At 42.6% G+C, this 17,116-nt stretch overlaps 2 protein-coding genes across 5 annotated transcripts in view; one reads left to right on the top strand and one right to left on the bottom strand.

The window, feature by feature from the left end:
• The window catches only part of LOC105921082 (formin-2), a 280,717-nt gene that overhangs the window by 46,310 nt on the left and 217,291 nt on the right, over positions 1-17,116 (bottom strand). For all 4 annotated transcript variants that reach the window (XM_036133216.1, XM_036133218.1, XM_036133219.1 and 1 more), the window contains 2 exons: positions 15,949-16,069; positions 3,564-3,656 (listed from right to left, as the gene is read on the bottom strand). In XM_036133216.1, coding sequence (XP_035989109.1) covers positions 3,564-3,656; positions 15,949-16,069 — 214 coding nt within the window. The remainder of the gene's footprint in view (positions 1-3,563; positions 3,657-15,948; positions 16,070-17,116) is intronic.
• Positions 4,835-9,753, top strand: LOC118561260. The gene is made up of 2 exons (XM_036133226.1): positions 4,835-4,905; positions 7,970-9,753. The coding sequence occupies exon 2, from the start codon at positions 8,584-8,586 to the stop codon at positions 9,556-9,558; it is 975 nt and encodes a 324-aa protein (XP_035989119.1). The 5' UTR covers positions 4,835-4,905; positions 7,970-8,583; the 3' UTR covers positions 9,559-9,753.

The following is a 17,116-nucleotide window of genomic DNA, read 5'->3' as shown; positions in this document are numbered from 1 at the left end:
AGATAAATGTGACAATGAAAATTGTTTTATAACAGTGTGTATTTGCATGAAACTTAAGTAGTTAAAAAATGTTCCAACAAGCTATTGGCCCCCGGGCTGATCTGACTTTATTGCAGATCAGTGTGGACAACCCACTTCGCTCACCAGCCATGGCAGGCGCACCATCGGTAATGATCCCAGAAACTTTACTCCATAGTAGTTTCATATTACCAACAGCTTCACACACAGAAACGAATAAATCCGATCCTCTGGTTTGGCCTTTCATGCTTTGGAGGTCCAGAAGCTCCTCTGTTATGTTCATATTGTTGTCAACTCCTCTTAAAAAAATCAGTAGCTGTGCAGTGTCAGATGCGTCTGTGCTTTCATCGCAGGCTAATGAGAAATAATCAAAAGCCTCTCCCCTGTCCCCCAGTTGTCTCTGAATATCCGACGAGATCTCCTCGACTCTCCGTGCTACACTGTTACATGCCAGGCAAACATTCGCAAATTCTTGCTTCTTCTCAGGGCTAATGTTCTCCACCATTTTCATAACACAGTCCTTGATAAATGTACCTTCAGTAAAAGGTTTGCCATGTTTAGCTATTAACATGGCCACTTTGTAGCTTGCTCTGGTGGTATTTTCTTTTGACTCACAGGCCTGCGTGAAGAATCGCTGTTGTGATGCCAGTGCAGCTTTGAGCCGCTTCACTTTTTCAGCATGGTCACTCCCTGTTAACTTGTCATATGTGTTAGCATGTCTAGTCTGGTAGTATCTCTTTACATTGAAGTCCTTAAACAACGCAACCATCTCATTACAAATTAGACAAGCACAATTGCCTTGATTTTCAGTGAAAAAGTACTGTAATTCCCCTCTCTCTTGAAAGCGGCGGCCTTCACTGTCAACTTTCATCGTTTTCTTTGCAGTGGCCATGGCAGAAATGAGCGAGAGGGGTTCGGCACACGGATGCAGAGACAATAGTATTAAAGTGGTGCTGCCACCATTTGGTGAAAGGAGGAATTACAGTTTCAAGTTTATGATTTATTTATTCTGTTTGACAGTGCACGTGGGCCATAAATAATACATTGTAAGACCGAAGCTGCGGGCCGTATGAAATATGACCGCGGGCCGTGATTGGCCCCCGGGCCGGACTTTAGACATGCCTGCTTTAAGCCAAGCCAAGAAAAACCCTAACGACTCCTCGTTACAGAGGAGTGGACCAGTTTCGGTCCAATCTGCTGGCTTAATGGCTTTAACGACCGCCCATTACTAAGGGGTGGACCTGTTTTGATTGAATTTGTATGTTATCTAGGCCATTGCAAGGCCTTTGTTGGGCAATGGTATAAAGCTTGTTACTCCACATTACTCCAGACTTTTTGAATTGAGAAAGCTTCCGGGAGAGGAAGCGAAACGTCTTCAACTACGAAAAACAAGTCCAGTTGCTTTGTTTTTTACTTTTTTTGGAATGAACATGAAAAGTTGAAAAGAAGGGGTTATACAACATATTATTCATCTTATAAAAATGGACAAAGAAGAGGCGTTGTAATATTAATATCACAAAAATCTTGGAGGAGTCTGATAAGGAAAGGAATTATATATGGTAGTTTCAGAAAAGATCAACAATGCTGTAATGATTCTGTCTGATCCAGCCTGAAATATCCTGTTTGCAGTCACCATAACATTACACCCTGCTCCTACTCCCTGTGCTGCACACAGCACACTGAACATTTACATCTGCGGCAGCTCCAATTAAGTGGAGTTTCTGCACCTGGGATGAGCACTATATATTCAAGAATCTGTGTGTTACTGCCAGATTCTTGAAAGCCTTTGTGTGAGTAAACCATTCAGCATTCCTTAATTTCCTTCCTGATCTCGATCTGTCCCGTTCCTGTTATTTCTCCTGCCTGTCTTGCCCCTGTCGGATTCTCCTGTTGGCTTCTGTGTTCTGGACATCAACCTTCTGCCTTGTCTCTCGACCAAGCCTGTCTGTCTTTATGCTTGCCTGGACTTTCTTGCCTCTTGTGAACAACCCAAGCCTGGACCCCAGACCTTTCTCCCATTTCTGCCCATGTTTGGAAACCTCTGTTCGGAGTGTGCCACCGGTTACAGATTCTCTCTCTTGGATTCCGGACTCCCATCTTGCCTTGCACTTCTGGAAGCCTCTTTCTAGGACTGACCATTTGTGTATGAACCCAGAACTGATTATGCTTTCCCTGTTAGCCTTTACCCTGCAAACTGATGCTGTGGTTTGGATCAGTCAGGCAGTGATCCAAATCACCCAGACTGAGCCGTTGGGATAAATCATCAGAGCCAGTGCAACCTCCTGGCATCTGAGAAGGTTAGTGGCTTTTATTCAGTGCATTATCACTTCTACTGAGTTGTTCTTGGCCACTAACCCAACTCTTCTCTCCACAGTGGTATGTGCGTGTGCTCTTTCACTTCCTGTTCACGCAACACCAGTTTATTTGCAATAAACATTTTAAAATGTTAATTCTATATGTTGCCTGAATTGTTGGGTCTCTAGATTCTGTTGGTGCATTACACAATGCAACAATAACCATTTGCAATATTTATGCAGTACCTAGAAGTAATCTTGTCTTTTATAGAAATGTGTTTGACCTAATAATTAGTGCGCCAGGGGTTGTTATTTCTGGTGGTGTTTGGAATCATCATATTAACTCTAACCTAGATGCATCTAAAAATCTACCTACAAATGTATCACAGAATGTGAATTACTTGATGACTGAATTGGGAATAATAGCCCTTCAGAAAGATTTTTATCCTTCAGGTCCTAACTTTACGTTTTACTCACATCCACACGTCAGATACCGTCAAACAGGCCATTTTTCATCTTTGAGAGAGAGCATTATAGAACTAAAAGTTGTGAGATTGATACTATTGATTTATCTGACCATACCACTGTTTTCTGCACAATATTGGTGACACTCTACAAAACACTCTTTGGAAACCTAACATGGGTGCTTTGAACAATCCACTGTTCATGACTGAGATGAGAAAAGAAATACAATTTTTTGGAGAGTAATGACACAGGAGAGGTAGACTAATTTATAGTATGGAACACTAAGCAGTAATTCTGGGAAAACTTATATCTTGGTGTGCCTATTATAAGAAATAAAAACAATTAAAACTGTTAAACCTTAACAAAAATTGGAAAACCTGAGCTTGGTACTGATGGCAGTTTCTTCCTTTTAAATGAGGGTATACTGCAAAGTCAACAACACAATGCAAGTGACATTCCACTGTGACTATATGTTAACCGAGGATGCAAGTCTGTCTGTATGATTTCGTAGAACTGACTTTGTATAGTTTCTTGAGATGACGTGGTGTGAATTGGTGCTATATAAATAAACTGAATTGAACTGAACTTGGTTTTAAATTAAACTGTCCCTCCCTTCGTCATTATCTACCGACCAGCCTGTTATATTTGCTTGTAGGAATCACAGAAAACCTAGCCTTTCTCCTGAAAGGCTCATACAGAAGCTCAAATTCTTTTGAAAACTGAACAAAGGACACCCCTCCTGCCTAATTCTATCTGCATGATAGATTTACAGCTTTGGTCACTTACCTTGGGCAAGAAACTCCTCCATCGTCTCTTTAAAAGGCTGCAAGTTATCCTCGTCCGACACCTTGCACACCTTTTCCACTTCAGATGTACATGCTAGTTATAGTGAAAAAGGTAAAACAACAGGGTTAGATGAACAGCATTAATATTGATAACATAGAATGTGCACGTTGTGCCTCTATGGAAGATGTTACATGCTGAGATGTTATGCATGTTTCTGACATATTGTGTGAGGACACTGTGTAGCAATCTAACCAGACATCTGAGTTTCCTTCACAGTTTCTGATGAGTAAACAGGCAACTTAAAACACTGTCTGTCAGATACTAGGGTGATGCCTGAACGTTCCATGTTGTAGCAGTTTGATGTCTGGATTTATTGTTGTTGTTCTCCATTTTCTCTTTTTCATTTCTCCTTGTTACCCGAGCTTGAGTTTATTTTCCTAATACTCATATATTTCCATTATAATGTAAGGCCTCAGCCAAGGCAAAATGAAAGGTTACATCTCTGAACTGAAGGATTTTTCCTAAACTGGAATTTCAGTGGAAATAGAAGGTATCAAAGAGAGGACGACCAACTTCAGAGCTTAAAGACCTGTTTCAAACAAGTAAGAGAAAGGTAACCCGCTCTTTTCAACTGGAGTGCTACAACTGAAACAGCTGACTTTATTTTAACACAAATAAAGGTACAATCACACGCAATTTTCTATATTAATAAAAAAGAGAGGTCATGTTATGCTGCATTATGTAGTAAAATCAGGCTTCAGAATGTAACAAATGTCATTAGGCGCCTGCCATAGCGTTTGCAATGAGGAGGCAGTGCTGTGCGATACACAGCACTGCCTCCCATGCAAATGCATGGAGGCACCTGATATATTAAAGAGTTATTTTTGTTCTTTGACTATGTATTTTGGGAAAAACTGGTTAGTTTTAAAGAGCAACATACATGCTCGTGCCTGTTATGTTGCTCACATAAAACTAAGAACCACATGTGTTATTTTGTTATAACTTGTTTTAACTTGTGGTGGGAACCTATGACAATGTGTTGTGGGAAAGACTGATTCTGTATTCTTATTTTGTTTGATTTGTTGTATGCAATATTATTTTGCTTCGCACACTGCTGAGGTGCTGGGAACGGTTGATGTTTTGGGAAACATGCTTAGGGAGGCAGGGCAGCTGTGGAGGCAGAGATGGCGACTCTCGCTCCACATCTGACTCTTTGTTTACAACTATATAAAGAGGAGACTGCCCTCAGCCCAGTGAGTCTGCCGTGAGTTCGTTTGTGGAATACCGGCATCGTGAACGCTGATCTTAACCTAGGACTGAGGGCTCCCAGTTCGTGTCAATGGTAAGAGCTGATTCTGAGAATCTGTTGAGCGTCACGTTTGTTTGAAAGCTTGTTGCTTTAATGCTTGCTACTTTGCGTGTGTGAAGAGCTAATTGTTTTGATGTGCTGTATTCTGTGGGGAATAATAATAAATGTTTGCCTTATATTCTAACAGAAACAGTGTTTGAGTCCTTATTTGTGTTTGCCGATCTCTCCCGATCCTGAAATAAACATTTCATAAAACATTTTGGCGTTGTCGGCAGGATTGGAGGAGAGACTACAATACACAAATATGTTTAGAAATATGTTTAAAAGGAGAAATAAGAACTCAGATGAGAAAATTCAAGGGGAAGAGATAATACCCGGATGGGAGCTTCCTCACTGTAACGAGGTAGCGCTGTGTTTGCGCAATGGTGGGGGCCGACCGGAGCCGTGGGGTGGTCAGCTGGAGGCAGCGGGACCCGAAGAATTATTGGCAGTGTTGCAGAAGATTGAGGTGCAAAAAAAGGCTCCGGTGGACAGATTACAGAGGCGCTTGTGGATTTGTGCTACGGCATGGAAGCAGCAGTATGAAGCTGGCCAACAATTAAAAACTCAGCAGTTAAAAGACAGACAGGCAATGACTGAGCTGCAGTCTGCTGAGTCGCTGTATCGGCAGCATGTGCAAATGCTGACTAATCAGCTGGAACAGATGACCAGTGTTGCAGAAAAAGCTGTGGCCCAGGTGTCTGTGTTAACAAGGAAAACACAGGGGAAAAAACCCCGCCGTTTTCCTCTGAAAAAAGTCCGTTCGTTTGTAGCTGGATTGGGGTCTGGTTGGGATCCCGAAAGCTGGGACGGTAATATGTGGGACGATGAGGAGGACAGTGATTCTGGAGGTCCTCCAGATCCACGTCCTTTCCCTCCATTGGGGGTTAAACCCGTCGTCCGAAGGAGAAGAGAGCAGCAGCATGTACCCGCAGCCTTTCGGCAGCGGATAGATGCTCAAGGTAATGATGTACTTGATGCTGCGGGACAACCTGTTATGGAATGGGTGGAACAGCCGCAGCCGCCGGCGGTGTCACGGACCATAACAGAAGATTACTCGCAGGATGAAGTTGCTCATATCACTAAAAAATTAAGGCAGCATCCGGGCGAACCCACTGATCTATGGGTGGCTCGATTGCTGGATGAAGGTGCAGAACAGATTGAAATAGATCACGGAGATGGTATGGCATTTGGTGGTCTGAGCACTGATGGGAATGTAAATGCTAATTATAGGCAGGAAGTGAGAAATTTGGGGGATCAGGCGAGATCATTGTTTGACGTGTGGTCTGAGGCAGTACGAGTAACATGTCCCAATGTATCTGATTGGCCCGAAATCTCTGGACCATGGTTAACATTAAAGGAGTGTGTGCAGAGGCTGACGAGGCTGTGTGTGCGTGATCTGTTACCAGTGGGAATGGTGGCTGGATATCAGCAAGTGGCTGTTCCGAAGGTGGTGAGAGATCAGTTGATTAAAACTGCCCCACAGCATTATCGGGCAGCTATGCTTACTGTGATGCTGGGAGCTCCAGATGCCCCGATGGAAACCATCAAGGCTCGGATTTTGGAGCTGGGGAATCTGGGAGAATGGGGCAAGCAGGAGGAATTCAGACCACGAGTTCAACAAACTCCGGTCCGCAGGCCGCAAAGGGAGCGGGGGAGAAATGAACAGGGTCCACCACGTAACATGTTGTGGAGGGCACTGATTAATGCTGGAGTGCCTGCTTCAGAGATGCACGCATTGCCTACTGATGAGTTGAGACAGATGTGTCAAAGGAGAGGCTTAAAAGTTAACTGTGCAGGATTTGGTGCTGAGCTGGACCCGTTAAATTCTTTGATTCAGCTGTTGCTAGAGGCGATTCATTCCACAACATCGGCTCCACCTGCTGAAGAATCTGAGTCTGTTGTGCGCAGAAAACCTGCTAAGGTGGTTGACATTGAGGTGTCAGAGTCTGAGGAATCCTCGGGCAAAGAGGTGAAAGTAAAGAGAGTGAGAAAAAGGAAAAGAAAGAACAAAGATAGAAGGAGGAGCAACATGTACCCTGATCTGACGGATCTGATGGAGTTTAACTAGGATGAAGGCCGAGCCCCGCCAATTCAGATCACAAATTGGTCAATTGATGATATAAGAACGACATGTCGAATGGATTTATCACATTCCATATTATCCGCAGGCTGCTGGGCTGATTGTGAGAGTGAATGGACTGTTGAAAGAATTTTTGAGAAAAATGTGTGTCTGATAATCATGACTTAACAGATTGGAAGTCTAAATTGATGCAAGCATTGGCCCAATTGAATAATAGGCCAATTGCTCCAGGGGCAGACTTTCTGTCTCTGCATTTGACAAACTGAGAAACCGCTCAGGATTATGTGTGCATAAGAGAGTAAAAATAAATAAACAATAAAACTTGTGATTTTATCTGAATGGAAAATGTATTAATGTACATGTAAATGTTTAGTACAGGAGTTAAAAATATTTCAGCATGAATTTCACCTACATTTATTTACACATTTGTTTATACATTGTGTAAACATTAGGCATTTTATGGCACAAGGATGTGGTCATTCCAATTCTGAAAAGTGCCTAAAAAAGAAAATTTTATCTGGGAAGAAGCACAGCAAAGAGCATTAGATTTGGTTAAGAAAGCCATACAACAAGCTGTGTCATTGGGAAAGATGATGTCCGGGCCTGTGGAGTTGCAGGCCTCAGCTGTTAATGACAGTACAAGCTGAAGTGATTGATGGGGATTATCAAGGAGAAAATCCCTGGTAATTGAGAAAAAAAAAACTAGCACAACTGCTAGTGGAACCCTGTGAAATGACAGAGGTTCAAGGGGTGGCTGCCCCCACTAACATCACTGTAAGAGGAACAGGGGGGTTTGGCTCAACAGATAAACCAGGAGCCAAAGTTTGGGTGAGACAAAAAAAAAATGGTCCACCTAGACCAGCTGAAATCATTTCACAAGGGAATGATGCAACAGTGTCAGTATTTTACTCAGGGGAGGAAAAAATGGATAAATGTTATGTTAGAGAAAACTAATTTTATTCTTTTGTCTTATAGCAGTACTAATTTTGATTTCAGATCCATGTTTCCGTGGAATCTGCTGATTGGATGACCCGAGGGACAGCGCGATGGCGGACGTCCCAAACAGAGGGAGGCACCACAGGGCTGGTGCAGGATTTGGGGCCATCATCCTACGTGTCCTCGCTGCCATGGTCCTGCTGGCACACCTCTGTTGAGCAGAAGCACCAGGCCGGATCCTGAACGAAGTGGTTCAGCCGTATCAACTGTGATGGGGAGACAGCATGCGCAACGGAATCCAGGATGACTACACATGCTCTCGGTGGCATGTAAGAAGCATACCAGTAGTCTTCAAGGGATGTAACGATAAAGTGGATTCAAGAAGAGGTTTGTGCCAATATGAATCATCTACAGAACGAGCGTGTAAGAAGACACACACTCAAATTGCACCTGCTGCACACACTTGTCAACAAATGGCACAATCGAAGATAACAAATAAAGTTCACTGGAAAGTTTTTTTTGTTGTTGTTTTTTTTCTCCTCCTCTGCCAACATGCACTAGGACGAAACGTGCATGGTGGGACACTTTGCTTGATGGAACAGGTACTGTGTTAAGTGTTTCCAACGCTTTTTGACAATAAAGAAACAAGAACTATGTTATTAAACACTGGACAGCATGCATCAAGAGCTGTTCATCAGGTTGGATTATGGATGCCTACTGTTGTAACATCACAGGAGGAAACTACAAAGATCTTCCTTAAAGAACTGAACTGGCAAATAAAAATGTGGTACACGACAGCAGAAGTGTTAAGGAACATTTCTGTAGCTTTGAACTGGACGGTATGTAACGTACAAATGATGCACGCTCACATACAACAAGAACGGTTTAAGCGTGTGGTTACTACCGGAAATTTCCAGGAATGGAGACAACTATGGAACATTAGTAGCAAAAGGTGGTTACAACTAGAACCACAGAAGACCTATTGTAATGCTACTATGTGTGAAGGACATTGGATCGATAATACTACTGTATGTCATTATTATATATTGCCCGTAGTGACTGTACAGGGGTATTGGTTTTTGAAACTGGATGGTGATTGGTTTGGCCCACAGACAAACTACACCTATGACCTGGATCTATGCGAGACTGCTGATAAAGGGATGGTATGTATGCTACAACAAGGACATCTTAACCCATGTTTAACCGGAGACGAGGTGTTATGTGATTGGACTCATGAACCTGCTAGAGAAATAATAAAGAGTCATCCTCAATTACCTCAGGTGCCTTTCGTTGGGTGTTTTGATGTATACATCTGGAGTTGGAATAACGTGACCTATCAATTAACCAATTTCACTATCTCCCTGGATTGGTTCAAATGCGCATTGAATCAGTCTACGGAACTAAATTGCTCAGTTAAATCACACAGGTCCAACATTTCCACCTTAAAGGTGTTTACATTTATGGCCCAAGGACAGGTTCTGCATGCGGCTAAGTTAATAGAGCAATCATCTGCACATCATTGGTGGGACATTTTTAATGGAATGTCTGTTACTGCTCGAAACTATGTAGTACCTCCTTTGCTTTTGCTTATCATTGTTATTATAGTGTTAACCTCATGTAATGTTTGAAGATTATAATCAAAAAGTGGTGTGGGACGGAAAGGATAACTTTGCTGATGAAAATAGACCTTGGGGATGGTTTTTCCAAAATTAGGTTTTGTCAAAGACCAAGGGGTGGAATGATATATTAAAGAGTTATTTTTGTTCTTTGACTATGTATTTTGGGAAAAACTGGTTAGTTTTAAAGAGCAACATACATGCTCGTGCCTGTTATGTTGCTCACATAAAACTAAGAACCACATGTGTTATTTTGTTATAACTTGTTTTAACTTGTGGTGGGAACCTATGACAATGTGTTGTGGGAAAGACTGATTCTGTATTATTTTGTTTGATTTGTTGTATGCAATATTATTTTGCTGCGCACACTGCTGAGGTGCTGGGAACGGTTGATGTTTTGGGAAACATGCTTAGGGAGGCAGGGCAGCTGTGGAGGCAGAGATGGCGACTCTCGCTCCACATCTGACTCTTTGTTTACAACTATATAAAGAGGAGACTGCCCTCAGCCCAGTGAGTCTGCCGTGAGTTCGTGTGTGGAATACCGGCATCGTGAACGCTGATCTTAACCTAGGACTGAGGGCTCCCAGTTCGTGTCAATGGTAAGAGCTGATTCTGAGAATCTGTTGAGCGTCACGTTTGTTTGAAAGCTTGTTGCTTTAATGCTTGCTACTTTGCGTGTGTGAAGAGCTAATTGTTTTGATGTGCTGTATTCTGTGGGGAATAATAATAAATGTTTGCCTTATATTCTAACAGAAACAGTGTTTGAGTCCTTATTTGTGTTTGCCGATCTCTCCCGATCCTGAAATAAACATTTCATAAAACAGCACCTATTACTATGCACCTCTAAACGGACTATTTATTAGGCGCCTGCCATAGCATTTGCAAATGCAAATGCAAATGCATGGAGGCACCTATTACTATTCACCTCTAAACGGACTCTTTATTAGGCGCCTGCCTTGCATGTGCAATGAGGAGGCAGTGCTGTGCGAAGCATAGCACTGCCTCCCAATGCAAATGCATGGGCAGGGCCTATTACTATTCACCTCTAAACGGCTTATTTTCTTATTCTTTATTTTTCTTACATCACGATAAATGCGGCCCGAACCGTAGCGAGCACCCCCACGATATAGGTATCAAAACTTGTGGCTCAATTACGAGATGTGTGCTACTACTTTTATTGGGGTTTCGAGTTACCATGGCAACAAAATTAGCGAAAAACCACCCCCAAAAAACCCATAGGAATGAATGGAGTCGGGTAGAAAGAAAGCCTCAAAAAAGCCTCAAAATGACCATTTTCAACGCTGTACTGTGTCGCCATGCTTTCACCTATGAACACCGTTTAACTTCCAGTTTGTAGATATATCTGTGAACTACTCAGAAGTGAAAACGGGATGTGGATATCTGTTATCGTCTCCTCACAAGTACTCCTCAAAGCTCATGTCCGAAAATCTGTGAAATCATCGTTTATAATGAAAGTCAATGACGGAATTCTTCAACTGCCAGAGTGGCCCACTCTAGCTTTTTTAAAAATTTCAAAACTCCGAACAACTTGACCTTACTCGCTCAATTTTCCCTCTATGTAGACAAATTATACATCAAAACGTAGGTATTTTTGTCAGGATTCGGGAAATGTAACCCTCATTGGTGTGGCATTTATAGATTTTTCGCAAATCACCTCAGACCGACACAAACCCGAAACCTCCCCCATTCATTTCCTATGGAGCGGTTTTGAAAAATGACGTTTGAAAATCCAAAACATCCCATGTTTTCGCATCGTCGCTACTCCTAAACCGTTTTATGTACAGACATGAGACTTTCACACATGAATGTCCCAACCCTTCTGGCACTCACAAAAAAGGAATTTTGTGGATAACTGTTACGGTTTTTCCACAGGAACAATTTGTTCGGGAGTAGCGAATGTGCAAAATCCTGAAATCGCTTTGGAGCTGCATTTTCCCACATCATCCACTTTTTTACATTGTCGCTGTGCCTACACCGATTTTTGTAAAAATATGAAAATGAGCTACATGGTCATCAAAAGCCTGCTGATACTCACAGTGAAAGAATTATTTTGATATCTCTTATACTTTTTTAGCCAGAGCGATTTGTTCGGGACCATTTTCAGAGGATTTCTGAAATTTCATAAAAATGTCCTTTAGATCATAATTTTTTACGCCTTTATTAAACTTTTTCCAGCAAAAACCGATAGCAAGTCTTCTTCCCCTATCCTTTACGAAATAAACACAGAAAAAATTACGTCTCTACCATTTACGGTTCCGGAGAAATCGTGCGTTGTTCGAGGCAAAGTTCTCCATTATAATCCAATAGGCAGACTTGGACACAAAGTGTCTGCACTTCTTTAGACTGGCCCGCTGCAGGTGTGTCAGTGAGTTTCCATGACAACGGAACTCTGAGGGCCAGTGGGAGACGTTTCATTGAGATAGAATGGCAACTTTCGACGCCAGCTGCAGCGGCTGTGATTAATGTAGAAATCTGAAATTCGCACAGTCACTTCCTCTTAACATTTTAAAATTTTCATGTGACTTTCAGCCATGTGTCAGTTTACTGTCCCATTTTGGATTTCACATGCTTTCCTATTGGGCCTTTGCTTCCAACAGGACCTGGCATGATAACCAGACACGACCCAATTGGCCAATAAAGCACCACCCACCTGTGGGAAATGGTGCTACATGTCATTTTGGTCAAATATTGAGTTCTGGGCCCAGATTTGGTGAGGCTGAGTTGCTAAAGGAGGCCAATGTGACCCATGAACTTTGGTCACGTTTGGTGACATTAAGTATTGGCACCCCTATTTGAGGCACTTCCCAGTACAGGATTTGGAGCAAACTGACAGAGTACAATCACCCGGTGATACTGAACACAACCATGTTAGCGGCTAACGGTTAGCATGTTGCTAACCGGAAGTAGCTCTAGGAAGGTCTCACAGACTTCTGCTTCACAGAGTCTGTTCTTACTTTAGAGAGAAAGCTACACAAGAAATTTGGGTTACTTCGCATAAAGCATCTCCAAGCTATGAGGTGTCAAACATCCAATGCTTTTCAATGGGGGCCCAAACCCCTTATCATCCAAATACTGCATGCCCATGTATGGCGCTACAGTATAGCTCAGAGGGAAAGTGCAGGCTTTGCATGCAAGAGGTCGTGGGATCGATTCCCGGCATGGGAGACTAAGAGTTTTGTATTATAATCCCCACAGTGTGTATATTAAAACATGTGTGCTGGTCCCATGAAGTATTTTTTTGTACCACCCACCATTTTGAGTTACCATGGCAACGTTATAAACAACATTTTTTTTTTCCCTATTTGAGGCTCATCCCAGTACAGGATTTGGACCAAACTAACAGAGTACTCTCACCCAGTGATACCAAACACAACCATGTTAGCGGCTAACGGTTAGCATGTTGCTAACCGGAAGTAGCTCTAGGAAGCCTGTACAAACTTCTGCTTGACAGATTTGGTGAATTTTAGGATTTTCTCCCTTTTTAGGCACTTCTCAGTACAGGATTTCAACCAAACTAACAGAGTAACATCACCCGGTGATACTGAACACAGCCATGCTAGCGGCTAACCGTTAGCATGTTGCTAACCGGAAATAGCTTTAGGAAGGTCCTACCAACTGCTGCTTAGCCAGAGTTCTTCTGCCTTTACAGACAGAGAGAAGGCTGCAGCTGTCAGTGAGTCTCCATGACAACGCTGCTAGCAAGAGGCTCCTAGGAGGTCCATTGACTTAACATGGCACCTTTCGACGGCCGCTGCGGGGGCTGTGAAGGCCGTAGAAAGCTGAAATTTGCAGTGTTGCTTCCTGTTGCTATTTCTGACGGTACGGTACGCACCAAGTGGCAGGCGCCTTGCTAAATTTCTTCAGAAATTTTCTAGTTAAACCTCATATTGTAATAATCACCACAAGATATGAGGCATTTTGAAGGTTCTGATGACCAGCATATGTTCTGCATAGCCATGAAGGAAACACGCTAAATGTATTGTGCCTGCTATTCTGCTCATGTTGCTGAAGGGATCCTGTTTGCACTGTGTTTATAGGATCCATAGCATGACAGTTGAATAAATATTGCTTAGGGTGAACAGGAGGAAAACTGATTTGGGACTGCGTGAAGTGTTTTTCTGGGGCTTTAGGGAGCTGAGGACCGTACTTCCATAGACATTAATACATAGACGCCCTACTGAACACTGAAAGGTGTTGCGACGATGTTGTAATGTTTATGGAGTCAGAAATCTGAGAGGGCAAAATGCCTCGTACATGTGCCACCTGGAATTGTAAAAACTCTTTAGGTGTCCTGACCCAAATCGATCGGAATTACCTTTCAAAGGTAAGAGTTAAAACCATTTTGATCTTATTTGAGCACAAGTCTGCATCATTTTTTACCATTACCAATTGTTGTCAATGTGATTTTTAACTAATTTTATTAACAAAATAATTTTTTAAACTCTGATAGGAGGTTAATGTTTGTGTTTTCCACTTCAGTCATTGCACTGAATCAGTGTTGTAGTACTCGAGTCCGAGACTCGAACTCGAGTCCGAGTCTTTAGCTAAATTTAGAGACTCGTGACTTGACTTGGACTTGCGCACTGATGACTCGAACTTGGACTCGGACTCCTACATTCAGATCATTCTGACTCGGAAATTGAGAAAAAGACTCGACTTTTTTTTTAAATCATTAGGCTATAATTTTAATATGTCATTAGAATATTATTTGGTGTATGATTTTAATATCTAAATGTCGTACCGCGCACGTGACGTCACCATCTCATGAGCAACGCCCCTTGCCGCTAAGGAAGGGCAAACAGTGTGAGAGCGCTCGTAGCAACCAGCCGTTACACGTGCAACAGATACAAGGATATGACCGACTTTACAGCTGTTAAACTTTCACAAGTGGATGTCCCAGGCGCCCATTTTACTGGTAGAACTGTGGAACAACATACCAACGTTCAGCTCAAACGATGGCTTGAGTGTCGAGGGCTTGGAAAGCCTGGAAAAACGGGCCGAGTTGATAGAAAGGTAAGTCGTTGTTTTTCTCCTGCTCGGCGTTCATGGCCGTTTCTTTCTGTTTGTAGTCACCGTCCAAGAATCAGTATAAATTGTCCGGCCCGCCGAACAATTTAGTCCGGTCCGGTGGCCAAATGCATTATCATTATCCAACGGCTGTATCTCCTTGCTGCAACGACCGATCTGCACCAGATATGTCAGGCGGGCGGCCGGCGGTGCGAACCCCGCCGGCCGGCCGGAGCCGCGGCGGTGTGCGAACCCCGCCCGCCGGCCGGCACCGCGGCGGTGAGCGAACCCCGCCCGCCGGCCGGCACCGCGGCGGTGAGCGAACCCCGCCCGCCGGCCAGAGCCGCGGCGGTGAGCGAACCCCGCCCGCCGGCCAGAGCCGCGGCGGTGGCCAATAGGCCGGAGCGACGCTTGGCTGCGAGGGCCGATCGGCGCCGCTTGCGGCTTTAACATCCTTCATATGCAGCCTGTCAGCGTACCTCGAGTCGCTGTTACACGTTCCATAACAACAATGTTTAAAAACCATGGTTAGGAGACGTCTTAGACTTGGAAAAAGCAGTCGTTTTACCGAGTAAAACCAAGGGTAACTACAGCGAAAGAGTTATTAGTGCAATGGAATGTTACTGCTTCATGTCATACATCACACGTCACGGCATGTTCCTACAACGAACTTGGATCAATAGAGACTCGACTCGGACTTGACTCGGATGAGTAGTGGACTCGACTCGGACTCGACTCGGATTTTTTTTTTAATGACTTGGACTTGACTCGGACTTGAACACTGGTGACTCGAACCTGGACTCGGACTCGAGGCATAGTGACTTGACTACAACACTGCACTGAATACATATAGAGTCTATTTAAATTGGATCCTGAATGTCGACTAACATTAGCAGCTATTAGTTTTCGTGACAACCTTGCTGATAGCAAGTTAAACATAACTACAGTTTGTTTAAACATAATGCTTGTTTTTGTTTTTGTTAATAGGTAACAGTAATGTTGATCAAGCTGATTGCCTTGCTGTTAGCTAGGTGACCTGGATGTCCTCAAAATGTAACTTCCCGTTGTTTTCCCCCCAAAGCGCCCCTCCACTATTTTAAGTTACTAATTCAAATCTACACTAAATAGGCTTAAACCGGAGGGTACTGGACTTTCACTCAGCTCTTTCTGAAACGTTTTGACACCTATTCAGGAGTTTGCCAATTATGTGGGCTAGCACTTAAGGGCTCAAGAGTCCATTACTGAAGTTGTAATCATCCTTTTGCCTTGTTAGATTCAATATGTATAGTTTTCTGTTTCTATTGTGATGATGATGAAAATAACTTAAAAGCATGTAAATGCATAACAATGAGCAATAGTATGTGCGTGTTTTACCTCTGAGGTCCTTCCGGAGCCGAATCAAGTCCTTCTGAAAATCCTCAAACTTCATCTGTGAAACCTGGAAGAGGTCATGAGGCTCAGGAAGAGGAAACACAGATGTCTCCTTCCCAGCATCCTGTTAATCAACACAGATGCATTTTACACAGTATCAAAGATTGACAACAAGAAAGTAAAAAGGCCAAATAATCCTAGATGCACAGAATGTGTAATCATTATAAGAACAGAAAAAAGGTTGATGTGGAAAGACAATTTTATAAGCTTCTGTGTTGTAATAGAAAAATAAATATACAAATAGAATATCCTGCCAGGTTTGACGAGAACACAGAGGGTATTACTGTACAGACAGAAGAGTCTAAAGTACAAAAACAGATGGAATTGGTTTTACTAAACATTGATGTACTGTCTCTGTCTGCAGCAAATTATCAGACTGAGATCAGTTATGAATTGGGTATAGCAGTGATAAATCATGATTAAGAAAACAGTGGTTATTCTTTTATAGCAAAAACAAGTTAAGTCGAGGCTTTATTGTTCTGCTGTATGAGTTCAACAGAGTTCTTTGCCAGATCAAGAAGAGATTGTCTAGAGGGTTTTGAAGTAATAGAAATAGTGTAATAAAAATATACTAGAATTTTTATTCATGGAATAATTCAATGGAAAACATCTTAAGTGCGGAGTGGTGGTTAAGTTGTTAGAGCAGAGCAATCCCTGCATACTGCCACTATGGGTCCCTGAGAAAAGCCTACCACAGCTCCCTAAGGGATGTGTTAAAGCCAGAAGTCAAATGTCGTTGGAATGTACATTTGAAATGACCAATAAAGATGTTTTTTGTCTTATTTTGAGCCAACCCCCACCAGTACCCTGACCAACGCCCCTTTTTATCCAGCTTTAACATAAAACTTTTTTTCTAAATCCCTAAAGAGGAGGCTTTATGTTTTTAAACAAACATTGTTTTGTCAATTTTTGTTTTCATAAATGCTTTTGGTTTTATATAAAAATCTGAGCTTTACAATTTTCGGTCCAGTCAGATTTTTTTTCTTTTGGCATGTATTCTGTGCTTCACTGGCCATTTTTAAGTCCATAAGGTTTCTGCCTCTGTCTGCAAACCTTACACCTCCTTTCTGTGATATGTGTTGATTCCCGCTGTTTAATTACTGTGTGAGAC

This window comes from Fundulus heteroclitus, unplaced genomic scaffold (genome assembly GCF_011125445.2).
Source record: "Fundulus heteroclitus isolate FHET01 unplaced genomic scaffold, MU-UCD_Fhet_4.1 scaffold_59, whole genome shotgun sequence".
NCBI classification, from domain to species: Eukaryota; Metazoa; Chordata; class Actinopteri; order Cyprinodontiformes; family Fundulidae; genus Fundulus; species Fundulus heteroclitus.
This window is presented reverse-complemented; position numbering and strand designations above follow the sequence as displayed.